Source organism: Eublepharis macularius, chromosome 6, assembly GCF_028583425.1.
Source record: "Eublepharis macularius isolate TG4126 chromosome 6, MPM_Emac_v1.0, whole genome shotgun sequence".
In the NCBI taxonomy this organism is placed as follows: domain Eukaryota; kingdom Metazoa; phylum Chordata; class Lepidosauria; order Squamata; family Eublepharidae; genus Eublepharis; species Eublepharis macularius.
In genome coordinates, this window is record NC_072795.1 from 26656345 (window position 1) to 26683267 (window position 26923).

General features: G+C 40.1%; 1 protein-coding gene across 1 annotated transcript in view; it reads left to right on the forward strand.

The window, feature by feature from the left end:
• SI (sucrase-isomaltase) overlaps nucleotides 1–26923 on the forward strand; it is a 178856-nt gene that overhangs the window by 142402 nt on the left and 9531 nt on the right. Inside the window, exons 52-69 of the mRNA XM_054982800.1 lie at nucleotides 844–940; nucleotides 1050–1162; nucleotides 1412–1537; nucleotides 4352–4480; nucleotides 5704–5814; nucleotides 6474–6536; nucleotides 6793–6909; nucleotides 8173–8257; nucleotides 9965–10103; nucleotides 13158–13291; nucleotides 15442–15476; nucleotides 15574–15690; nucleotides 17085–17233; nucleotides 20325–20409; nucleotides 21497–21553; nucleotides 22531–22655; nucleotides 23894–23982; nucleotides 26615–26664. Of these exons, the coding sequence (XP_054838775.1) occupies nucleotides 844–940; nucleotides 1050–1162; nucleotides 1412–1537; nucleotides 4352–4480; nucleotides 5704–5814; nucleotides 6474–6536; nucleotides 6793–6909; nucleotides 8173–8257; nucleotides 9965–10103; nucleotides 13158–13291; nucleotides 15442–15476; nucleotides 15574–15690; nucleotides 17085–17233; nucleotides 20325–20409; nucleotides 21497–21553; nucleotides 22531–22655; nucleotides 23894–23982; nucleotides 26615–26664 (1821 nt within the window). The remainder of the gene's footprint in view (nucleotides 1–843; nucleotides 941–1049; nucleotides 1163–1411; nucleotides 1538–4351; nucleotides 4481–5703; nucleotides 5815–6473; nucleotides 6537–6792; nucleotides 6910–8172; nucleotides 8258–9964; nucleotides 10104–13157; nucleotides 13292–15441; nucleotides 15477–15573; nucleotides 15691–17084; nucleotides 17234–20324; nucleotides 20410–21496; nucleotides 21554–22530; nucleotides 22656–23893; nucleotides 23983–26614; nucleotides 26665–26923) is intronic.

Genomic DNA, 26923 nt, shown 5'->3' on the forward strand with positions numbered 1-26923 from the left:
ATAATCTTTCTTCACATTTTGAGAACCATTTGAACGGGTTTCTTGACTGTCCCAACAAAAGTAATGAAGAACTCCCAATACATTTCGCGGCCCTCAAACATTCCTGCACTGTGTGTGACTTCTTCATTGTGTGTTACTTCTTCATTAGAAGCCTTCTGACAGAGAGACTGATTGAAAATTAATAGCTCTGCTGATGAGAGGGAAGACCCATTCTGTCAGCAGAATGGGTCTCCATCCCCCACCCCCACTGCTGCAGAAAATGTTCCACAAAATGCTGGTCCTAGAACAGAATTTGGGGGAAAGTGGAGATCAACTTCCAGAGGAGAAATTCAGCAAAAATCCCCCTCTATTCCCTTTGGAGAAATCTTCTGTTGGAAGGTTTCCAATCCACATGTATATGAGTAATTTTTTTATTGTGTGTCTTTGTAACTCTTTGGGAACAGATGTGGTACAATTGTTTTACAATAATTAATAATGAATTGAGTTCCATCAAGTCGCAACCAGCTCATGTTGACCCAGGACCATGGGGTTTCCAAGGCAAGAGATGAATAGAAGTGGTTTGCTATTTTCTTCCTCTGTATAACAACCCCTGTGTTCCTTGGAGGGTCTCTCCTCAAAGTCGTAACCATGGCCAACCTTGCTGAGCTTCCAAGTTCTAATGACATTGGCCTACTCTGTTACTGTTTTACAAGAAATAAGTACAGTTAATAATAAATGTCACGATCAATAGCAAAGATATTGCTTAGTTAATTGACTAGTAATTATTACTACAAGGAGACAAAGAATTTCTGAGGAAAAATATATAGATGTGGAAACTGATAATTCTGCTTCCTTTTTTTACAGTACAAACTGAATTCATATGGCTTCCACCCCTTCTACATGGGCCTTGAAAATGATGGGAATGCTCATGGTGTTCTTCTGCTGAACAGTAATGCTATGGGTAAAAAAAAAAATCATATTTTTAATTTTAAAAACACTATTTGTTGTTGATAGATTCATTCAGAGCTCACAACAATTCATTCTTTATTTTATTTTCTGATTTTTTTCAGATGTCACCTTCCAGCCGACACCCGCTTTAACTTACCGCACAATTGGGGGAATTCTGGACTTTTACATAGTTTTGGGGCCAACTCCAGAACAAGTAGTTCAGCAATATACTAAAGTAAGACAGATGTAATATTAGATGTTAGGTGCCCCTGTACAGCAAACAGTATCTATAAAAGAGGCTTCTGCATGTTAATGCAGAAGCAAGTGAACTGGCTAAACACATGTCCTTTCTGGGGTGACTAGTTGTACACATGACTGGTCTATGCAACTTCGACAGGAACAGGGCCATCTTATTGTTTATATTTATTCTCTACACTGTTTCCTGATTAAATTTTTAAAAATCATTTTATTGTATTATTTATAGCTGATTGGACGACCAGTAATGCCACCCTATTGGGCCTTGGGATTCCAGCTGTGCCGCTATGGATACCAAAATGATTCTGAAGTCTCTCAGGTCTACCATGATATGAAGGCGGCAAAGATACCCTATGTAAGTATTGTGCAATTGTGGTATGTTGGTCTTTGAAATCCAAACAAAACTTATTTTAGCAATGAATAAACCATGAGTATTAACACCAGTGCATTAGCCTATGAGTTACAACCTGTGGCTGTACCAGTTGGTGGTCATCAAGAGACAAATCATCTTAAGAGCTTGCCTGAAGACAGAATTAACAAGCCTGAACACCATTTTGCCTTTACAAATAGCTGAGGAAGAGGGCCTTTTCCATCTTGTGCCCCCCAACTTGCTTAGGGACACTTTCAGTGCAATCCTAAGCAGAGTTACTCCAGTCTAGGCCCATTGAAATCAATGGGCCTACACTGGAGTAACTTTTCCTAGGATTGTACTGATAATAGGCTTTCCCCCCTGGGGATTGCTTTTGATTGGATGGTGAGTCTTTGCTGGCTTGTTGCATTGAGTTGTTGTGGGGGACATTTCATTTTTGCTTGGACTATTGATGAATTGGAGTGCATTTAGGGCATGTGAGCTGAGACAGTGGGAGGGGTATAAATATTGAGGTACAAACAGAGAGACAGACTAGAGCTTGCTCTTTGTCCAGACTCCATTCTACCTCAAGAGATAAGGGCATGTTGACTGCCAGTAAAACCCACCCTTCAGCTTTGATGTTGTACAGTGCCATGTCAGTGAAAAATTAGTCTTCTTTGATGCATGATCTTCTTTTGAATGAGAAGATAGACTTGGATTGTGTGATAGTGATCTGGCTGGAAGATCTTAGTTCAGATGCTGTACTCCATCAACCTTGAAGTGTGCAATGAGGGGTTGAGGGAAGGGTTACTGTAATACTACTTGAGCCTTTCTGCTTCTGTAGACTCCCAGAGCAAGCCATACCAACTTTGAATGTGGGTACCTTGTGTTGGAGTCCAGGGACAGATTGGACATCTTACTGGTCTATCAGCCACACCAGTGAATGCTCTGTCTGAGCTTGCAGAGACCATGGATATTATGGTGTTGGAGACCCATAAACTGTTGGTTCTTGGGGACTTCAACATGCATGCAGAGCCAGGCTTGTAGGATCAAGCTCTGGACCTCTTGGCCACCATGGCTCCCTTGGGATTTTCTCAGGATGTTTGGGGCCCAACACAATGACAAACACATTGCCGGGAAGAGGATACTTTATCCCTGGCATTGGGTAACCCATCTTTTTTTAAGAGGAATCTCATATGGAGTATATTATGTATTTGATTTTTAAGATGTCTGTGTAACATAGAAAGTCAATATCCTTTATCCAATATTGTACTGATATAAAACTACATGTAGGGTTGGAAATTAAGGAGACCACGGATAACTATGATATTGGGGAAATTCAAATTTTCAGCATTCCAGCTTGTGTTGTGGGGAACTTGTAACCTTGATCCAATTTATAGCAAGTGAAAAGATGGCTGCCTAAATCTACAAAATGGTGTTAGCGTTTATTGGAGGTGTAATATATCAATAATTGTCACTGCTGAGCAGAAAAATTAATGCATTTTTTTCTGGCATAGTTTTTTTTTTAAATTCCTGGCTATGAAATTTATGGCTAATGCATGCCACCAGAATATGTGGAGATGACTACACCAGAATAAAAAATGTAGCTAAAATGCATAGACAGCCTGATTTGTGTGTATTCTGATGGGCAATAGTACCATAACAGCTCAACTTCAGGGTGGAAGTCCAGGGCCACAGTTCTTGGACCTAGCAGGTGGACCCCCAAAGCAAGCTATAGCTTCTCAGTTGAAGTATACTTTATCATCCAAAGGGGATGGTCCATGAGACCACCATTTCCAGAGTCAGTAATTTCCTAATTGTACCATTGCTAACATGTTCACAAATATATCAGATCATAATGCTTCCAGTTGTAGAACTGAATGAGTCAGCCTTTAAGACTAGGAAAGTCCATAAATAGTTGAATCTGTACAACTATTGGAATATCTAGTTCAGTCTCATTTTGCATGCTATGGAGAATGGCTTGAACCCTGATAAAGTTAGACATAATGTACCCAATGAAGTTGAAGCTAATGATAGTTAAATGCACAGCTATATTTATGGCATGGTTAAGGAATTATTTTTTTGTTAATTTTAGTTGTTCTCAATGCTGTTCCACAAATCACACTATGCAAATCACACCCTGACTGCTGCTATGTGTATACTCAACAGAACCATAGCAAATCACAGCTTAAGAATTGTACCTCTATTGTATAATATGCCCTGACCAGGATAGCCCAGACAAGTCTGATCTTATCAGATCTCGGAAGCTAAAAAAAGGTCAGCTTTGGTTAGTAATTGGATGAGAGCCCTCCAAAGAAGACCATGGCTACTATGCAGAGGCAGGCAATGGCAAACCACCTCTATTAGTCTCTTTGCCTTGAAACCCTAGTTGGGGGGGGGGTCACCATAAGTGAGCTATGACTTGACAGTACTCTCCACCACCACTTTATAAAACACATATCATTTGTTGCATCCATATTTTAGGTATATACTTAAAGTATTTTAGATGTACAAATACATAAGCTTGAAGTGGCCCTTAATGCCTACCTCTCTTTAGCCATGTTTGAGACTGAATCCATTCTCCCAGCTTTCTGTTTTGCAGTTCTGAAACATGTTGAGATTTCCCTATGATCATTTCCACAAAGATCTGCCATGATATTTGACAGTGCCTTCATTGCAGGAGAGAATTCAGATAACTAGGATATTTAGATAACCAATGTGTCAGGAAAATGCAAGTATGGTATATAATTATAGCATTGACTTTGAGGACTCTGTATCTGCAGTGAATGTCATGTGTTCGTTGCTGTTGTTTTAACACAGGATGTACAATATACAGACATTGATTACATGGAACGGCAACTAGACTTCACACTCAGCCCAGACTTTCAAGGCCTTCCTGCTTTAGTTAATGAAATTCACGCAGACGGCGGAAGGTTTATCATCATCCTGGTTAGTAGTTAAATATTCTTGTGTTGTTTTCTTTCGGTTTTAGTGGATAGCATATATTTTTTCCCAGAAGAAATTAATAACATAAGAGCCCTGCTGGATTTAGCATGAGGTCCATTTAGTCCAGCATTCTGTTTCCAACACTGGCTAAACAGAAACTTTGCACACAGGAGATGAGGGCAACAGCCATCTTCTGATGTTTGACCCAACCCCCTAGGTAACTGCTACTGAGAGGTACACTACCTTTCAACCTGGTGATTCCATACAGCTATGACAGCTAATAGCTGTCGATAAACATGGATTTATTCAATGCCATTGTAAAGCCATCTGAACCAATGACTATCATTATATTTTATGGAAAATAATTATATAAGTTTATCATTAGGCATTGTCTGAAGAAATACCTGCTGTTGTATAATCTTACTTGTTTGTATCTTGAGTAGAGATGGGCACAAACCAGGAAAATGCCGAACCATGTGGTTCGTGGTTTATTGCATTTCATGAACCACAAACTTTCACACACTTACCCCAGTTTGCAAACTGGTTTATTTGGTTCATGAAAACGTCACTTCTGGGACAGCAGAAGGTCTGCAGAAAGCCCGTCCCCCCATTACCTAGGAAACTGATTGATCGGTGCCGGGCTGTCTGCAGTGATGAACTGAAAAACGAACCAAATGAACCAGCCTAAAGTTCATGGCGGTTCATCAGAAATGGGCTCTGACGAACCACTGGTTCGTGAACCAAGAACAAGCTCGGTTCATGATGAACTTTGGTTTGTATTTCAGTTCGTGCTCATCTCTAGTCTTGAGTTTTTATGGTTAGGCCCTGCTCTGGTCTTCCCTCCACTGAAGGGTAGACTACATGTCTTCAAGATTTTTTTTCCAGCTGTGCTACATTCCTTCTGGAACTCTGTTTCCTACAAAACAACTACAAGGTTATATTCTTGGAAGTATTAAGAAACAGTGTTAAAGCCTCCATATTGCAAAGCTTGGGAAGCAGAGAATCTAGCAGCTACAATGAGCACAAATGGTGGTTTCATGAAACATGAATTGTTTTATAAAAAAAAAAAATATTTCACTGATTGTTTAATCTGTTTATATTGATTTGTTTTAAAGTATTGTATAGTTTAATGTTTTGTAGTTTTGGGATGTTTTTTTCAAGGGGGAAATTGGAATGGCTGGCTGGATGGGTGAGTGAATGAATGAATGCTGTCATTTTATTTTCAGGATCCAGCCATATCAGGCAATGAAACTACACCATATGAGACATTCACACAAGGCCTGGCTGAGGATGTCTTTATAACATGGCCCAACAGCACGGACATACCATGGGCAAAGGTATGACCAAGCAGATGTAAAAGTGTATTCTTATTTACCACACCCAATTCCATATAATCCTTGAGTAGCAAGATCTGAATAGGTGGTCCACCATGAGATCCATTGTGCTGTATTCACCCACACATGCACATACAAACATGAACAATAAGATATGCATGTTTCATCAGCTGTTTAGACAAATGTTGGCCAAGTCAGATGCCTGATTCTCCAGCCACTATAACAACTTTTGATTTGGAATGGTGACAAATTGACAGTTATTTATTTATTTATATGACAAGGAGCTCAAGTGGCATACATTAGTCACACAATAAGCGCCATGACAGAATGGGATTTTGAACCTGTGTCTCCTAGATCCTAGTCCAACACTCTAACCATGATGCCATACTGGCATTGTACAAGCAGAGGCTTTTTATTATCCTGTCCCTGCCTGATAAGGAGTTGAAAGCCTGAGTAGCCAAATACAGGTTAGGAATAACTGAATTATGGCCAGGAGGATTATGTTTGTGTTCATTTGATGCTTTCTTTCTATGTGTTGAGGCCTATTCTGTCAGACTGGCAAAAGTTCAACTGAATACATAAATGACATTTCAAACTTTAAAACGTGCATAGCTTCAAGAATCCTACAGTAACATATTATGTTTACCTAATTTCTCCACTAGGTGTGGCCAGATTACCCAAATATAGAGATTGATAAAAATAAAGATTTTGAATATCAAGTTGAGGTATGTTTGTTTCCCTGTTTCATTAATTATTCTTTATTTCTTACAAAAAACAAACCTTGATTCTGATCTGAATATTTTTGACCTTTAAAAAAAATGGCATATTAAGCTTCATGGGTCTAGCAACAGTGGTAAGAACATTGTAATGCAGCTTTTTTCAGGCAAGTGTTTTATCTCTGTAGTTATTCAAAACAGAGAAGTACAATGTGCAGCAATGTCACTTACTTCTTTTGACTTTTTTTGCTTTGTGTGTCATCAGCATTACCGGGCTTACGTGGCTTTCCCAGATTTCTTCCGCAATTCTACAAGACAATGGTGGCAGAGAGAAATAGAGAACTATTATAACAAAACCTTGAAATTTGATGGCCTGTGGACGGTAAGTACCAGGCACTGTGACTTTTAAAAAAATCTAATTAATAAATGACTTGATATCTGTTGAAACAGATCAAGATGGATAGCTGTGGTGTCTGTAGCAGTGGAAAAGAGCAAGAATTCAGTAGCACCTACAAGACTAATAAAATTAGTGGTAGGGTATGAGCTTTCGTGAGCCACAACTCAGGTATCTGAAGAAGTGAACTGTGGCTCACAAAAGCTCATACCCTACCACTAGTTTTGTTAGTCTTATAGGTGCTACTGGACTTTTGCTCTTTTCCATTGATATCTATTATTATTATTAGTATTACTAATATTATTATTATAGTAAGGAGCTCAGGGCAGTTTGTATCATTCTGCCCTCCTCCATTTTATCCTCACAACACTCCCTAAGATAGGTTAACCTGACAGAGAGTGCCTAGCCTGAAGTAGAGATGGGCACGAACTGAAATACAAACCAAAATTAAGCATGAACCAGGCTGGTTTGTGCTTCATGAACCAGCGGTTCATCAGATCCCATTTCTGATGAACCAGCATGAACTTTAGGCTGGTTCATTTGGTTTGTTTTTTGGTTCATCGCTGCAGGCAGCCTGGTGCCAATCAATCAGTTTCCTAGGCAACAGGGGATAGACTTCCTGCAGACCTTCTGCTGACCTGGAAGTGACCTTCTGCTGGCCCAGAAGTGATGATTTTCTGACCTGGATGTGACATTTTCACGAACCAAATGAACTGGTTCGCAAACCAGTTCATGAAAGTTCATGGTTCATGAAAGTTCATGGTTCATGGTTTGTGAAATTTGACGAACCATGAACCACATGGTTCGGTTTTTTTCTGGTTCGTGCCGATCTCTAGCCTGAAGTCACCCAGAAAGCTAGATGAAAATGTGAGGATTTGAACCCAGGGCTCCTAGATCCATGGAATCTAACTGGCATTTTAATAACTCTTCAGGAGATTTACCATTTGGAATGTCTTCAGTCTGTTTGTCACCATATTTCTTCTTTCATCTTTTTAATTGTAACATGTTTGTAATATTTTATGACATTATTACGTTTCGATTGTTAAATGTAAGCCATTTTGAGGACCTTTACAACATAAAAGTGGTATAAAAATTAAATATAAATAAGTACATTCCAGAAAAAAAGAAAACTGGAATGCCTTTTATTAAATGTAATAGTGTACAAAAATATCACTTGAAATCCATAATCTAGACAAGTTATGATGTATTGTACTTTTCTCTCTTTTGTGATCTTCAAAAAAATTATGATAGGATATGAATGAACCATCCAATTTCATCGATGGAGCTATTGGTGGCTGCAGAGATTATAATTTAAACCATCCTCCTTATATGCCAGGTAAAAAAGTTTTCTCAGACGCATAGAGAAAGAACTATCTAAAGTTACTTTTGCAACAGTATAATCATATTCAGTCATTCTAGTCTAAGCTTACTGAGGGCCAAACTACACATTATATTTTACCCAAGTTCAGCACAGGGACTTGTAGCTGTATTGCAGCTTCCAATTCCCAGTGGCAACTCCTTTTACAGGGGCCTAGTTTGGATTGAGATCACAGTGTGGGGGAGGAATGCATCCTCCTTTCTGCCAGGATGCATTCCTGGCAGAAGAATTGACCGTCCCTGGAGCCAATCTCCAAATATTAAAATAGCTGCAGGGAGGGTCAATTCTTGCTCCCTCAGGGGACTGCACCTGCAAGCATTTAGTGTACGTGCAGCCCCAGATAGGAAAAATGCCTCACTGGCAGGTTCAGCTCAGGAAAATGCTGCAGGAAGGAAGGCAGGAGTTCCTCTTTGACTTAGACTGGATTGTCTCTGCTTGGGATTACAGTGTAACAACCCAATTCTGTGTATGCCTACACAGAAGTGAATCTGAAAATGTTGGCATGGTAGGTGCAGTGCCAGTTCGATCCTTTTCATTTTAAAATTTAAAGGGAGTGGAGGTAAGGTCTACCTGACCTTGGGAAGAGAGACACTGAGTGCTTCCCAGGACCATCTTCCTCTTCTCCTCTGCTCTCCTGTGCACCTTTCTAAAACTCTCCTGAAATTCCAGGAGTTAAACTTTCATCACTACCAGAATTATGGGAATGCTTGGATCATTCTGGGTTTCCTTGAGCAGACATAAAATGGCTGAGTTTGGGTATAATTTTGGCACATCTAATAATAAGCTTCTATTTTCTTGAATCATAGATGGTTTGCTTTTTTATCGAGAGCTCCAGATTTTGTCTGGCTCACAATTACAATGGATTTAAGAACATACACTCTCAGTTGTCACAAATTTCCTCCTAGAACTTTTGAATTTTATTGACCTTACAATGTTCTCTGAAAGCAAGCTCATTTGTCCCTATAAAATAAAATTGTTATTTAAAAAAACCCAAACCAAACAAAAATGTGTTTACTTTTGAAGAAAAAAATGTTGTTTTATTCTTAAAAAAAAACATCTGTGGGTATATGCCAGCACTTCTATGCTAATTTTTTTAAATAAAAAAATCTTTTTTTTTGCTCTTTTATGGACAAAAATATGCATTTTAATATTTTTTTTATAAAGAAAGTGCCTTGAAGATTTACTTGTTTTTATCCCACCCTTCTCCCAATAAGCTTGGAGCTGTGGTCTTCCTCTTGTTTATCCTTTTTTTATCTTCACAAGAATTCTGTGTAGTGGGGTAGGATAGAACATACTGACTGGTTCAAGGATATGCAAAATGTGAATTTGAACCCAGGCTAGTTTGCAGGTCACAGTTCAGTGGTGTAACCCATACAGCCCAATGCAGACCGTGTAGGATAAAATTGGCACACAAACTCATAGTAGTGATTTAAATTACAAGCAGAAGACAATTATCAACTTAAGGGACTCTGTGCCCTGAATTGTTTTGCATACACATATAAGACTCTGATTAAGGGAACCTGGTGTGCTTTGTTACTTTTGAAAATGAAACAGTCTGTGGGAATTGAGTAGATATCCAGAGAATTTAAGCTAGCATGTTTCCTGACTTACTATATGCAATGGATGTCCAGCTAATAATATGGTCTTACATTATCATCTTCTTAGATCTGGCATTACGAGGAAGAGGCCTGGATATGGTGACGACGTGCATGGGAGCCGAACAGCAGCTTCCTGATGGAACAGCTGTGAGCCACTATAATGTGCATAACCTGTATGGATGGTCACAAGCAGAACCCACCTTTTAGTACGTTCTTTACATGGCTTGATAATCTTGAATTCCTTGAATTTGAATTTTCTAGATGTCCTTGAATTGGCAGATGGGGGGATCCTTTATAGTTTCACTGTGATACCTGAGATATGTTGTTAGGTGTGGCCTTTGACTAGTTAGGTCATGCCTAGGAATGGCAGGAATGTAGTGGATTACTACAACATAGGCAGAATAATTGGAAAGTACTCTAAGACATCTAGAGGTGGAGGATTGTTCCTAAAACAGCCCATAGTTTCTGGAACAATTAGGTAGGTTGTGGAGTGGGACACCATTGATTTTTGAGCAGCATCAACCAAACTTAGTTGTCTCTGTGGGACACTGGGGGAAGGAGCATTCTAGCCTACACATTCTAGCCTACACATTCTAGCCTACTCACCTCTCAGCACATTTAATGTGTAGGCTAGAATAAACAAAGCCAATGAGGATGCTGGCCTAGTCTGGAGCCATGGTAGAGTTGCCCAAAATAGTTACCTAACTGGCTATCTAGTTGCAGCCCACTTGTTACAGATAAAGGGATGGAGCCATACACATTTTTTCTGCTTAAGAAAGACAGAGCAGAACTTTCCCAGATTCCTTCAGCTATAGCCCATTGATCTCCTAAAATGCTGTTCTTGGCAGACCATCATGAATGGCATGAGAGGCAAAGTGGGGTCGGCAGTAGAAAGGGGGAATTGGCAGAAATTACATCTCCCCTTCCGTTAGAGGAAAACATTGTCTGGATCCAATCCAAGATATATCGATGTATTGTCGAAGGCTTTCACGGCCGGAGAACGATGGTTGTTGGGGGTTTTCCGGGCTGTATTGCCGTGGTCTTGGCATTGTAGTTCCTGACGTTTCGCCAGCAGCTGTGGCTGGCATCTTCAGAGGTGTAGCACCAAAAGACAGAGATCTCTCACACTGAGAGATCTCTGTCTTTTGGTGCTACACCTCTGAAGATGCCAGCCACAGCTGCTGGCGAAACGTCAGGAACTACAATGCCAAGACCACGGCAATACAGCCCGGAAAACCCCCAACAACCAAGATATATCGTTTATGATGCATTTCAGCCATTGTAATCAATAAAGCCTTAATTTAACCCACATGGCACAAAGCATTTGCCATCTCACTGAGCCATGAACCCACCTGAAGTGCTATATTTCTGAGCCACACTCTCTCCAATTTATGCCTGATGCCGAACCTTATGCCAGATACCTATTGCCACATGCCAAATCCTTTATTTCATCTTCAGTAATTAGGTTTCATCTCCTTGGAATATGATAAATAATATAACAACAACAACATTCAATTTATATACCGCCCTTCAGGAAGACTTAACACCCACTCAATTTACAAAGTATGCTATTATTATCCCCATAACTGACAAAACTGGTGTTACTAGTAATGGACACTAGTAGTAGATTTTTAATGGTGAAGAGAGGTTTTAAAAACCTGGCAATTTTCCAGTAAATAACAACATTTTCTGTTATCATCATTCTTAAGTTGGATCCTTGGTATTCACCCAAGGTGTAAGCAATACAGTTCATAAAACACTATTCCTGTTGTAATGTTGCATGCTTTTTAAAAATGACCTCTATGTTAAAAAATATTATCTGTGATCCACAAGGTAATTACTAAATCTAAACAGTACGAAATTGCCTGTTGTGGACCAAGTAGGGTGGTGGTGTTCTTTTTTTGTTTTTTAAAGCAACTTCTTAACCCAATGCCAGCATCCTTTTTAAAAATGGAAGCTAGTCAAACTGGTCAATGCAAGCCTAGTTCATCATATTAATATAGATCTTGGTATGTTCTAAAACTGCAGTCCTATACACTAAGGATGGAATTCAAAATGTGTTTATACTGCCTATTTAAATATAGTTTTGACTGAAAGATAAAGCTGACTATATTGATATCAAAATCTCTGCAGTGCTTAGTTTTACTGCCTCACTTTGCTTACACTTATTGTCATTTTCAAAGTATTGGTCTTTCTCCCCACAAAATGTGCTATTTTCAACATTCTACATTCCACTTAGACTAGAACTCTATCTTACTGGTAATGTATGATTGCTAAAGAGTCTCCTTTTTTTTTTTTGTAACGAGCAATCTAGGAAACAAAACTCTGTGATATAATGACATCACAATTAGAGATGGGCACAAACAGCAATACAAACTTTAAAAAGCCACGAACAGCTCAGTCAGCTGTTCAGGGACAAGCTGTTTGTGAGGCCCCATTCTAAATGAACAGGTGGTCATTGCAAGCCTCATTCGTTGCTGTCCATTGCTGTTTGTCAAGCCAGACAATCTGGCACCTGCAGTCAATTCCCTTGGCAACCAGAGGCAGGGACTGCCTGAACTCTGTCTGAACTCCTGCTGTTGCCCTGGAAACCTCAATCTAACCTCAATTTAGCTTAATAGGCAGGTCTTCCTTTCAAGTGTGGAGCTCCAAATTTGTTACAAGGAAGCAAAGAGCAGGGGGAAGGGGGGCTCCCAGCTCTGGTTTTGCAGACAGTGAGGGAGAGACAGTTGGTGTTGGCATTTTGAGAAAGAGACAGCAAGAGTGCATTGGAGCTTGAATTTTCTTTGTGTGTGGTGAGATAGGGATCTACTTCTTCAAGTTCCAGGGCTGCTGCCAGGCTCTGGAGCCAAGCTATTATTTATTATTGGTACATTTCCTGCTGCCTGCTCAGGTAGGGTTTCTGGGAGTGGTGTGGTAGGGATCTTGATGGCTGGAGGAGGGCCTGCTGGCCCCCACGAACAACAAACATGTTCGTGAACAGGTCATGTTCATTGTTCGTGGATGGCAACAAACAACGAACACCATGTTTTTTTTCTTTCTGTTTATGCCCATGTCTAATCACAATGCAGGCCTCCTCACTCTGTTTTGTTTCATTGGGTGCCAGTTTAACAATACTTTGATAGCACATGTCACCTTTATTCTCTCATTTCAGTGAACTCTTTAACTTGTATAATCTGAAATGCAACAGTATTTTTATGAAAGATTCTTTTTTTAAAAATAGACACTTCGAATGCGTTTGTTTCTGTATCTGTTAACAGTGCTTTGCGTAATGCAACAAAAGAACGTGGAATTGTTATTACCCGTTCAACATATCCATCCAGTGGTAAATGGGCAGGACATTGGCTTGGTGATAACTTTGCACGATGGGATCAGCTTGAAAAATCCATTATTGGTAAGAAGAATATCTACAGTCATTCATATTATTTTCTGGTAAAATGGCAGATAGCATCATTCTGTTAGGGAATTTTTAGTTCCCATTTTATAAAATGTTATTCTGAGCATACGTTCAAGCTACCAGCACACAGAAATCTGTAAACAAGTAATAAAACCTTGCTCTGAGTGTCACATCCCTTCTTCTGAGATATCCTGCTTGTTACACATGTCTGCTCTGGTGGAAACAGGACACTGAGCAATGTGTAAACATTTTGTTGATTTGGGTTATTCTAATTAGGCAAGTAAGATTTAACCTGATTGTATTCCTTTCCCAAGAAAAGTCAAACTTATGGCTCCAGCTTCTCAAATGTTTGTATAAATCAGTTGACACTCAAGCTTATAACATGTAATCTCTTGGAACATGTGTCATTTTAACAGTTTCATTCTAACCTCTGATCTTTTATTCTATAATCAAATAACAATTATTCTGTAAACAATCATTACTGAAGGGTATATAAGGCCCTCCAGTGCTACTGGTCTTTACACATCTCCCCCTAATGGAGGATATGTCTGGGGTTATTCCATGTAAGAAATAAACCCATTTTTCTTCTGTAATCACTGAGTTTGGTGTCTTGAAATATACATGGGTTAGTGGTGTTAGGGGACTTGTAAATTGGAAGCAGAGTACTATTTAAAAAAACTCCCCAAACACATTCCATTAGTGAAAGGGCAGAATCCCAGTAGAGGAGATTTTGACAATGAATTCCTGGTATCCTTTCCACCTACTCCAAGTCTAAATGTGCTCTGTCCTAATGAGATATTTGAGCTTCACAGTGTCTAGCATAAGCCCTTCCCATCCTCCTCCTTTTCCTTAATGTACTGGTGTTTGAGTGGGGTGATAGAAAAGCTACTGTTAGGCCATACGTGGTGACATGAACATATGTAGAAGCCTCCAGAAATTCTGTTTATTGTGTGGAATGTAATTCACTGGCCTTTGCAGCATATGCTTGCACAGCATCCAGGGTCTAACAGAGATAGGCTTGCCATTCCCCTGACCAGGGTGGGGGATCCCCTGATACCACCTCCTCCTCCCCACTCCAACTTACCTGGCCAGTGGGAGGGGGCACATCCCCCCGGCAGTGCGGTGTACCCCTGGGTGGCATGGCATCTGACGAAGAGAACTGTAGTTCTCGAAAGCTTATGCTACAGTAAAGATGGTTAGTCTTAAAGGTGCTACTGTACTCTTTACTATTTTCCCATTAGCAGAGCAGATCTGCTTTCCCTCCCTCTCTCACTTAAAATGCCTTCCAAAGTGCTGATCTTGTGGGATAGGGGATCTCCACGAAAAGCATGAATTGGCTGTCTGGGGAATTTCAGGCCCATCAGTGAAAATCCTCTGTGAGATCCAACCCCTAACATTTTGCAAAGAACATTGTAGACAGTTATTTTTTAAAAAGATAGTATCTTATACATTAGTGTTCACTGATGTTTTGAATACATAGAAATATACTTTTAAATGCTGCAATATAATGAGTGCCTGTCACATGCGACTTTAATGAAAACGTGAATGAGATTTCAAGTGTATACAAACTAAACTCATTCCCCTCCCTCTAGATAGCTTTGTCATCTGTATTGACCTGCTTAGGAGTAAGGAGAATTTGACTATATTTATGGTGAAGATACTTGGTCATTGGTATTTCTCATTAAAATATTTACAGTCTCCAGTCTTTATCAGTCTAGAAGACAATTATGAAGCTACTGATTTCTCATGAGCACTTTCTCTAAAAATGATGCAACAAACATTCACCAGTTTAAATTTAGAATCAGTATTATGTGGAAGAACAAAAGTACCTGTATGGTACTTGTATGTTTTCCTGCAAATAGCAGCTTATTCTGGATTCTGGAAGATGGAGTAGGATTACAGTTAGGTCCTTTTTTCCAGCAGCTTAGTCTCTCCTTCCACCAGTCATTTTACTCTGACTCCTTGTAGCATTTTAAAAAGTGGAAGATCCGATCACAGATCTTCCACTATCTACCTAGTTTGACACAAAGATGGGAAAAATATGGATTTTGTAATGTATAAATTTGCTGCATGTTTATGTAAATGTAGATATATAAATTAATTTTTAAATGAATTATTCAAAAAATGCTATTTTGTCATTTTGATAGGTATCATGGAGTACAGTATTTTTGGAATCTCTTATGTAAGTTGTGCTATTGGGTTATATTTCAATTTCTTTAATAATCCTTTAGTTTGACTTGAGATATTCAAACATCTTTCCTGGTTTTATCCTCTTTTAGTGTGGTGCTGACATCTGTGGCTTCTTCAATGACACAACCTATGAAATGTGTGCTCGATGGATGGAGCTAGGAGCATTTTATACCTTCTCTCGAAACCACAATGTGATGGGAACTATGGTGTGTCAACAATTTGGGACAATACATTGCATAAAATAGTACTGCACCTCTCCACATTATATAGCAGATCTATAAAAAGCTTTGGGAAGCTTTTAGTAGACACTCATTTCTTTTCTGATCCCCAATCCAATTTGCATTGCATGAAAAAGAAGACACCTCTCATGAATGAATGAATGAAATCCTGCCCTCAAGTCATAGCTGACGTATGGCTACCCTTGGTGGAGTTTTAATAGCAAGAGGCTAACAGAGGTGATTTGCCATTGCCTGCCTCTGCAACCCTTGTCTTCATTGGAGGTCTCCCATCCAATTACCAACCAAGGGCAACCCTGCTTAGCTTCTGAGATCTGACAAGATCAGGCTCTCCTGGGCTATCCAGGTCAGAGCAGCACCCCTCATACACACCCTATAATATATTGTGAGCATGTGCTGTGTCACTGTTAATGTATAGAAGCAGTCATATAACCTGAGCTGCTGGCAAAGGTTGCACTATTTTGTTCAGAATGTGACAGGCAGTGGGCATTTGGAGAAAGAAGGGAGGTTATTTCACTTTGCTTTCAATGAAAAGCAGACATGTCCAGCATTTTCTACTTTGATGCTATCACCAGCTCTCTGTTTCCTGTATTTCTGTCCATATGACCTGTTTGCTGAAAAAGACCTGGCTCTGGTCGAGGCCCAGACTCTATGACTTTCTCAGTCATTTTTAGCAACTTTTCTCCCATAATTCTAGCTGTATCCATGACAGTGCAGAGTTGATTGTCTACTATTGGGAGACCTGCTCCGTTCCAACTCTTCTGAAATATGATGTGGGCATTCTTTGGTGCAGCTTCCCTATTTTTGGGACTTCAATTTTCCTTGGAATGTACCATAACTCCAAAGCATGTCCTTGATACCTTTATTTCCTTTAGTCAGCCTACCCTTGTTTCTGTCTTGTACTTTCAGATCATAACACAGTGTGTATATCTATCAGTGTAGATCTTCTCCATGTACATCACACATACACTTCACACAAATGTAGCTGATTCCTTCTTGCTTGCTTCAGAGACTGGGCAATCGAAATAATGTCAGAATTAATTTATTACCGATGGATTTCCTGTTTACTACTCCAGTTTACCACTCCATTTACCTTGAAATCTGCTCTGAAGAGTGATAGTATTGACAGGGCAATTTCTAGAGACTTCAGGTAGATAACTTTCCAGGATTTTTTAGACTTTTTTTTTTTAGACTGCGTTGTGCCATTGTGTTCGCTTTTTTTTTCTGGATCAGCATATACTAGTTGATTCTTAATTGTCTCAAATTCCATGATGCAATGCTTTCTTCTGATAGATGCTCACCTTCATTTTCTTTTGATGGAGGAGAAAGTTCTGTAATGTAAATAAACTCTCTTTTATTTGCAGAGACAAGATCCTGTATCCTTTAACGAAACATTCATAAATATATCTAGGAATGTGCTCAGCATACGATACAGACTGCTACCCTATCTCTACACATTAATGCATCTTGCCCATTCAAAAGGCAGCACAGTTGCACGTCCATTGCTGCATGAGTAAGTATTAAGGGGGGATATGCTGTGGGGCACTCATTACCAAGTAATAGAACCAATATCATGAGATGTTTTCCCACTGATAGGATCCAGAATAGCAAGTAGTATCTCATGCCATCCATAATCCAGTGAGGCAACAGGAACGTGCATAATACATCTTCTCATGCCCATCATTGCCAACTTCTAACCTGCACACCACTGACTAACCTTTTCTCTCTAAATACGAGAGTCATCCAAAAAGCATATCACAAAGCCAGTGAGCCAACCAAACCCTATAGTCCCTAGGTGATCTTTGATTCAGCACCTCCCACAATGAGATTAAAAAGTGATGCCGTTAAGCAGAAGTCGGGAACAGCCCTAGGGAGTATGTCAGGTGCTAGCACTTTAAAAATTCATGACATATCCAACTTATCTGGTGATTATCAGATCCTACTTCCCTTACAGATTATTTGAAGTGCATCTGCACACCTTTGGGATGTGGGAATGGAGCACAAAGGAAGCTTCTTTAGGGTTTTAGGAAGCAGCCTTGCTCAATATAGCTGGCCAACTCCCAGTTTACTATATAGATGGGCAATTCCAGATAGGAATTTTCTTCCATTCCTGTGAACAACTCAAAATGGTTAGGAAGGACTTTGGAACATACTATAGAGGCCATGACAGAAGTGGAATTCAGTATTACATTTTATACAAGTTCAGCATCTACCAAGTTATTTTAAAGTGTGGGCCCAGTTTTCTTATTTACTGGTGCTTTGGGATCTTGTGTAACCTTTCACTCATGATTTGATTTGATTTATTAGATTTCTAGCCCATCCTCCCCGCAAGCAAGATCAGGTCGGGTCACAGCATTATATTCACATAAAATACAGGAACAGAAATGCATAAGCATATATAAAACAGCACAATAAATACACCATAAAATCCAATATGAATACAAGAAATTACAAGATACAAAATTTACTCCAGGATATGGCATTCAGTAAATCCAACAGATACTCTAAATCACTGTGGGGTTAGACACAGGGAGATCCGCTAAGATCTAACCAACTGGGGTGGAGGAGTAAAAACTACAGCAAGAAGTCCGGCAGGAGAGTCTGCCCGTGCCTTAACCATCACCATAGCCCTGGTGGAACATCATCATTTTACATGTTCCTATTTCAGTATTTAATCTCTGACTGGTATTAGGTTAACAGAAAATAATAGAAATAGAAAAATATACTTTGGTTTATTTAAAATTTTATTTTAATAGAAAGATTGGATTCAGCTAGTGTAAAATGAAGGATGGGTCTCCTTTGATCACCAAAAATGCTATATTGGAGATCATGGGACCTGCATAGAAAAGTCATGTGGAATGGGGGTGAAGTAAGGAAGGGAACTGGACATTACTGAATGATCAAGCTAGCTGGATCCAACCCTGTGTGCATGTCTGTGTTTGTACCTGCATGTATTTATATTGGTTAGAGTGTCAGATACAGATCTGGAAAACCCATATTCCAATCCTAGCTCTGCTCTGGAAGCTTGCTGGCTGACTTTAGGCCAGTCACATTCTCAGCTTAATCTACTTCACAGGGATATTGTAAGCATAAAATGGAGGAGGGGAGAAGAATGTACGCCACATTTGATCCCCATTGGGAAGAAAAGGAAGTAAATAAATAAAATTCACATGCCTGCAGAATTAAGACTACAGATAAAATGGCTCCACACATAATTACCATTCTTATTTTAATAGTGATACATTTTACTAGTCTGGATTAGGTCAGATTGGTAGTGGTGGCCTCATATAATCTGTGCAGGCATCATTTCTTCTGGAGAGTTCCACCTCTGGGCTATAGAGGCCTGGTCCACTGATTGGAAAACTGTTTCTCTAAGCTCCTCCCCAACATCTTGTAGAAATCTCAGTCCAGTTTGCACTGACACAGCTATGGAGAACACAAAAAAGATCTTCACTCAAGTAATTATTGAAAAGCAATAAACAGCTGGATGAGAACAGCTGGCACCATAGCAGGAGTGCTTCCTGTCTGTGAGAAAAGTGAACCATGATTTAGCACTCACCTTGCAGATGGATGCAAATTACTATGTTTACAAAGACAGATAGAAAGGGGGCTGAGTTTCTCTTCCCTGAAACTTGAGCAAAAGTCCTGTATTTTCCAACAATTAGGCTGTTTACAGAGCAGTGTATAGCAGTTTCAGACCTCCAATGGTTGAGTTTTTACCTCTAGAAAAAGTATAGAAGAGAAGGAGATGCCAATGGAAAGTGTGTTTTGGGGTTGGACGCTGGTTCAATCATGAGGTAAATTGTCTCATGAATAAGGATTATCTTCCTTTGAAACTTTGACAGAGAAGGAAAATAAATAAAGGTGTGAATCAAAATTCAAATTGGAATTGGAGGCCAGCCATTATTTTTTAGCCCCCCTCCATGTTCAAAATGTGTTACAGTTTGTAATTGATTGAGGGCCATTATGGTTATGGCTCAATGGTGGTGCCTGTACTTTGGATGTTGAAGGTGCCAGGTTCAATCCCTGACATATCTCGTTTAAAAATGAAAGAAAAGATATTAGGTGATATAAGTGACTGTTATCTGAGACCTTGGAGAACTACCATGAGTCAGAGTAGACAGTAACTTTGAAAAAGCAACAGTTTGACTTGCAGTAAGGTAGCTTTGTGGATACATGTCCTATGAGGTAAGCTATGAAGAGAAATGGTAACTGCTCCAGGTTCATATATTCAGGTATAAGAGAATTTGAACTCAGTATTTTGTACATGTACTGAAGTAGCACCACTAGACCTGACTGAGGACTGGAATCTTAATCTCTCAGAGGTGTAGTTTGGCAAATCAGATAACACTTTTTCTTTACATCTCTCAGGATTCGCAAAGACGAATATATTAAATAATATGTCACTTCCAGAATTTCTTACACTGGTGTGATGGGAGCCCATAAAAATTCCAACAGGTGTTTTATGAGATCATTGTCAATATTTCTGACCTTGTAAAATAACAACAAAAAGCAACGAAACTTTATAGCAGGAATTGTTTTATTATGTATTGAAACTGAGTTTGAATGATGAAATAATCCTTGTTTCATGATGTTTCTTCAAGGTTTGTGTATGAAAAGGAAACTTGGGATATCTACAAACAATTTATGTGGGGCTCGGCACTGTTGATAAGCCCTGTTCTGGATGAAGTAAGCATTTGTATAATTATAGCATTTAACAATAACAACAACAACAATAAAAACAACAACATTCGATTTATATACCGCCCTTAATGCCCACTCAGAGCGGTTTACAAAGTATGCTACCATTATCCCCACAACAAAACACCCTGTGAGGTGAGTGGGGCTGGGTGGGGCTGAGAGAGCTCCAGAGAGTTGTGATTAAACATGGGCACGAATGAAAAAAAAACCCCGAACACCCTGTTCATCATTTGGTGCCATCCATGAACAACGAACAACGAACATGGACGAACATGAACTGTTCCCAGACATGTTCATTGTTCGTGGGGAACACCCCCAACACCCCCACTTAGCCCCCCATCCCCTCAAACCCACTTACCTGGCCCTTTAAAGATCCCTTTAAACTATCAGCTGGCAGGTGGCAGGGGGGATTCCACCCCTGCCGCCTGCCAGCTGATAGTTTAAAGGGCCCTTTCCTGCAATGTGCAAAAGGCAGGGCCCTTTAAACATCCCACAAACTGACCTTCCCAATGTTCAATACCCACCAAATTTGCAGGGGACACAGTCCTCACTGTCCTCTGAAGAACCCCCAAGTTTCAGAGAGATTGCACCCCGGGAAAGGCATGATCCACAGGTCTCCCTGTTGGCTGTCATTTTCTCTTCACAGTGGCAAAAACGGGACTCTCTGCTGGAAGTACTTTGAAAGGTTAAAGCCAGAAGGAAAGCCAGAAGGAGTTCAGACAGAGTTCAGTCCCTCCTTGCCTCTGGTTGCCAAGGGGATTGATTGCAGGAGGTGCCAGACTGTCTGGCTTGCCGAATGGCTGCTGAAGGCAACGAACAAGGCTTTTAATGACTACCTGTTTGTTTAGAATGGGGCCTCACGAACAGCTTGTTAATGTCTAGCCGTGACTAACCCAAGGTCACCCAGCTCTCTTCAAGTGGAGGAGTGGGGAATCAAACCCAGGTCGCCAGATAAGAGTCCCACGCTCTTAACCACTACGCCAAACTACCCCTTAATATTAAGGGGTAATATATTAATGAATTAATGCACCCAGGATATTTTTTTTATCTTGTTCTTCATTTCTTCACATTCTAGGGTGCCGTGACAGTGAATGCTTATATTCCCAGTGCACGATGGTATGATTATTATACGGTAAGCCATTTATAAATGCCTTTAAATCAGGAGCGAAGTTCCAATCAACATTTCTGTTTGCAGGCTCAAGATCCACAGTGTAACCCTTTGCAGATATACCCCATGGGAGCCAGTGGTTTCACACTGGAGCAACTCTGTATAGATTTGCACTGCATGTGTACACACACATAAACAAATTTCATTCTAATTTTTTCAAACATAGGCTGACTTCTATGGGTGAGTTTGCAAGGTTTTGTACACACATGGGAAACAATGCACCTCTGATTTTTTCAGAGGGTGAATGGGGCATAGAGAGCTAGATTTTCAGAAGCAAAATATTGGGTGGGAAGAGAATGCTTAACTTTTCACATACCAACCTTTTTACAGCTCCCTATCTTGCCTGTCTAGCAAGGGTTCTAGGTCCATAATCCCATTGCAAAAATAGACTGGGGCAATGCAGTCATTGAGGGCAGAGGGAGCAGATGTCCCTCTTTTTGCAGCTGGAAACTGAGCTATACTGTCCACTTTGAAAAGGAGAATTCACAGAGAATTCACAGCAGAGGTAGAATATGCCTAACAGTGCAGTCTTGCACTGAGTGATTCCTTTCTGTATAGAGTTGCCCTGCAAGTCTCATTGCTTTCAAAGGAAGGCTGTTAAGTATGTACTTAACTCTCCTATTGAAATCAATAAGTTTTTAAATTGCTTCAGTTTGCTGGGCTATGTCTCTGCATTGCACAAATTGTTCTCACTGACAATGCTATAAACAGCCATCTATCCAGATTCTGGAGTATTTCAAATTCAAGAATTTGCTTGCATAATTTACCGACACATGGTATACATATCTTACGGTATCCAAATTACGAAAAGAGCAGGGCTTATAAAATTCGTGTAAAAGACTGAATTCTGGCCTTCTACTATTGCTCCAGTATGAGAAGAATTGGACTGTATGTCCACAAAGAAAGGCTACTCTTTTAAAGGTCTGCAAATATTCTTCTAGGGAAAGTACATTGGAGTACGAAAACAGTTCAAGGAATTACCAGCACCTTTGGACCATATAAACCTTCATATTCGGGGTGGTTACATCATCCCTTGGCAAGAGCCTAATATTACCACCACAGCCAGGTATGTGAAGCTTCTCATAGAATAACTTACTTGCCTCATTTAAAACCTTGTTAGTCTTGTGAGGCACATGATCTGTATATTATGAAGGAGGATCATCATGACATTTCTTTGTGGATCTGTTCTTCCATTACAATATTATTTAGTTGTGAGATTTGTAAATTTCTCTTTCTCCGAGACTTACAGGTGGTTCCCAAATAGTCACTCTTTCAGTTCCCAGCCAGACTTATCGTTGACAAATGAAACAAAGTCAAACACTTACAGACCATTCTCTGTGCCAAAGTAAATGCTTTCCTTAATCAGGCTGTGTCTCAGTTTATACTCTCTGGCAAACTCCCTTTCAACCAGTTAGCACCCATCATTTCTTAGGTTACCAACCCCTTGCATCTTAGTATTTAACAGTGGGGAAGGATAGAATGAACCAGACTGACCTGATTTCATTTATTGCTTATGATCCACAGGCAGGCATATGGAAGCCTGCCCATGGGCACACTGATCTGAAGAACTGGATAGGGGCAATTTTCTTGAAATGCCACATTGTGTTTTCATTGTCTGCCAGAGCTGCACAATAAGGTGGGGAATGTTAGTTTGGTTGCACTGAGTGGGCCTGCCACCAAAATATCGCTGGGGGGAGGTCAAAGTGCACAAAAATATTCACAGAAGTTGGTTCCCATTTGTGTTGCTGGAAAGCTCCACTGTTGGCTGAATAGACCCATCCAATGTTAAATTTGGGTTGAGACAATATGACACACTCCACATAAAAATCTGTTGCCTTGAAGGCTTAAAGGGGTTTCATCAAGCAAGGTCATTTTGTTTCAGTGTATAAGATGTGTGTTTATTTTATTTAGCAACAGTAGTAAAATACCATAAATGTGGTTGTTGCTGTGTATTTTGTACTCAAGAATAAAAATAAACCTTTAAAAAAATGGATTAAGCACCTAGTGTCTTGAATCATCATGCCCATTTCAGCTCCATAAATCCAAGTAGTAGGATTGCGAGTCTCAAAGATCTGGCTGTGGTCTACAGTCCATGTGTGAATCATCCTTGCAACCATCTATGTTGAACAGTTATTTACGCCAGTAGGGTTCAGCCCCAAGATTAAAATCATATTTCATGTGACTTGCACTGAAAGTCTTTGACATGTTGATGTTCTTCCCCCCTCTTTGGTAATGGAAAACAACAATGAAGTTGGTACACATTTCCTAAGGAACTTCTTTCTAAACTTTTACTTCTTCTTCCAGCCGGCTGAATCCTCTGGGGCTTACCGTTGCTTTGGATGACCGTGGGAATGCTCAAGGTCAGCTTTTCTGGGATGATGGAGTTGGTATTGGTAAGTGTCTTAACTAGACAAATGAGACTAAAAAAATTTTCTACTGTATGTCAAAATATGTATATGCAGTCCTCCCTCAAAGTACTTTATAACGGTGTTCACTAATTTTATCCTTGCAAGATAAAAGTTGCCATCCTAATTGGTATTACATCTTTCCAAGTCAATTGAAGTCAATGGGTTTTGAAAGGTAGGTCTCTACTTAGGATGGCACTGTAGGTCAAGAGAGATACTAACCCAAAGTCATCAAGCAAGCTTCATGGCAGAACAAGGTTTTGGACCCAACCATCTCTAGACTAAACATAAGCTTTGCCTATTTGTTAAACTACTTGGTTTGCCACTCTGGTGGTGTTGAAACTTAAACCAACTTTGTAAGGGAAGTTCACACTCCTGTGGTGTGCACTAGGAGAAGACGGAAAGACTAAGAAGCAAAATTGAATTAAAAGGCTACATCCTCCTATGGCTTGATGCAAATGTTAATGTCCCTGATCTCCTGACTAGAGATGGGCACGAATAGAAAAAAAAATGAACATGATGTTCATTGTTCATTGCCATTCACAAACAGGGACGCACGAACAAGCATGAACATGGCCCTGTTCATGAACATGTTCGTGGTTGGCTGTTCGTAGGGGCCAGCAGGCTCTCCTCTAGCCATCATCCAAGTCAAGATCCCTACTGCACCACTCCCAGAAACCTGACCTGAGCAGGCACCAGGAAAGGTACCAAAAATAAATAATAGCTTGGCCCAGAGCCTGGCAGTAGCCCTGGAACTTGAAGGGGTAGATTCCTATCCCACCACACAAAAAGAAAATTCAAGCTCCAATGCACTCTTTCTATCAAAATGCCAACAGCAACTGTCTCTCCACTGTCTGCAAAGTCAGAGCTGGGAGCCCCCCTCCCCCCTGCTCTTTGCTTCCTTGTAACAAATTTGGAGCTCCACACTTGAAAGACCTGCCTATCAAACTAAATTGGGCTTAATTAGGGTTTACAGGGCAACAGCAGGAGTTCAGACAGAGTTCAGATGATCCCTGCCTAAATTGCCAAGGGAATTGATAGCAGGTGCCAGACTGTCTGGCTTGATGAACAGCAATGAACAGCAACGAACGAGGATTGCAACGATCACCTGTTCGTTTAGAATGGGGTCTCACAAACAGCTTGTTCACGAACAGCAGATTGGGCTGTTCATGACTTGTTTTTGTTCGTGCCCATCTCTACTCCTGACTTTGACCAGAGGATCGACAGCATGCTACAAGTTCATTATGCCTGCCATGGGCTTTCATAGTACTCACATGTACTACTCTCTGTTCTGTCACTGGTTTCTCCAGAAGTTCTGTGATGGCCTTTCAGTTACCACTATACAATTTTCAGTTCTGGAGTATGACAGTTGTGCCCTACTCTCATGCTGCCATGGAATTCTGGTAGCTTTCAGCTTCTAGATGAACATAACATAGGAAATAATTTCCCTCTAGAAACTCAGTTCCCAGGTGTGCTGGGGCCAGATTTGACCCCCTCCACATGTGTGAAGAGGTTGCTTAAGCCTCCCCCTGCATTATTTTCCTGACCTGAAATGGCTATTGCGGGGCACTATTTGCCCCACTATTCTGAGCTCCCAGAAGAGGCCTCACAGCACAAATTTGACTGCAAATCCTTGTGAGGATGACTGTGTAATATGTAGACCCTCAGTTTCCAGAGCACAGAAAGGTGATGTTGGGAAAAGGAAAAAAAAACATAAAGTGTGATGGAAGAAGTGAGGAGAAACAGTGAGAGAAGAAGGCTGTTGAGCGAAGGGATGGAAAAATGGAATGGAATGGAATGGAGCTCGAGGAAGGGGATAAGGAAGGGAAGAAGGATGGACAACATGCAGATGATACCCAGATCTTCTTTTCTTTTGCGCTTACCATCAATGTGAATCGGTACTTGGAGTCAGTAATGGACTGGATGAGGGTGAACAAACTGAAACTTAATCCTAACAAACCAGATCTTTAGGAGGCAACCGAGAATGTATTTATTTTTTTAAGAACTGCATTGATAGTTTAGATTGAAATTTTAATTGAGGTTTTAAAATGTATTTTTATGTATGCTTTAAGCTATCTTGGGTGCCATAACATAGGAAGATGGCTAATAAATGCGTCAAAATAAATAAATAAATAAATAATAAAATAGATAACTGGAATTAGGCTAAGAGAATGTGCTTTCTTTGAACTGAATGCATGTATGCACATTCTGACACACACATACAGACTTCCGTAATCAAAAGTGAGTAGGAACATGTAAAGCCTAGAAACCTCTCTACTGGTGCACAACAGCCAAGACTGTGGGCCAAGCTACAAGTGACAAATGACACTTGAACGGCAAGTGGATTGAGTGGAGGGCAAGTGAACAGGGAGAAATACACTTGCAGTTCAAGTGTCATTCGTCACTTGTAGCTTGGCCCTCAGACTGTTTCTACATCTAGACCCAAGATGGAAGTACTTGTGAGTGGGGAAAAGAAGGTAAATTTTCTCCTTCATGGTCTTCCCTTCTTCTCCCTATCCATGAGGTTGCCACGGATCGCACTTCTTGTACTGTTGACCTTAAGTGTAGTTTATTGTTCTATAATAAATATGCATCCTCTCTGTCTCCTCCATTTTTCCAGATACCTATGAAGAGGGCAAGTACTACTTCGCAACGTTTCAAGTAACTCTAGTATGTATTTACCACTGTCATTTTCTTTTTCCCTTTAAATAATGTAACAGAAGACACCTACTACTTTATAGCTATGGATAACTCATTTGAAGTCCGTATGCAAACTCTTCATTGCAAAATCATCTCAAATAAAAGCCACTTTCATACTTTTTTTTTTTTAAAGAATTTTTATTGGATTAGAAACATATAATAACAATTATAATCACATTCTTTAATTTTTTCTAATTCTAACCCCCTCCCTTTCCCCCCCCCTTTTTGT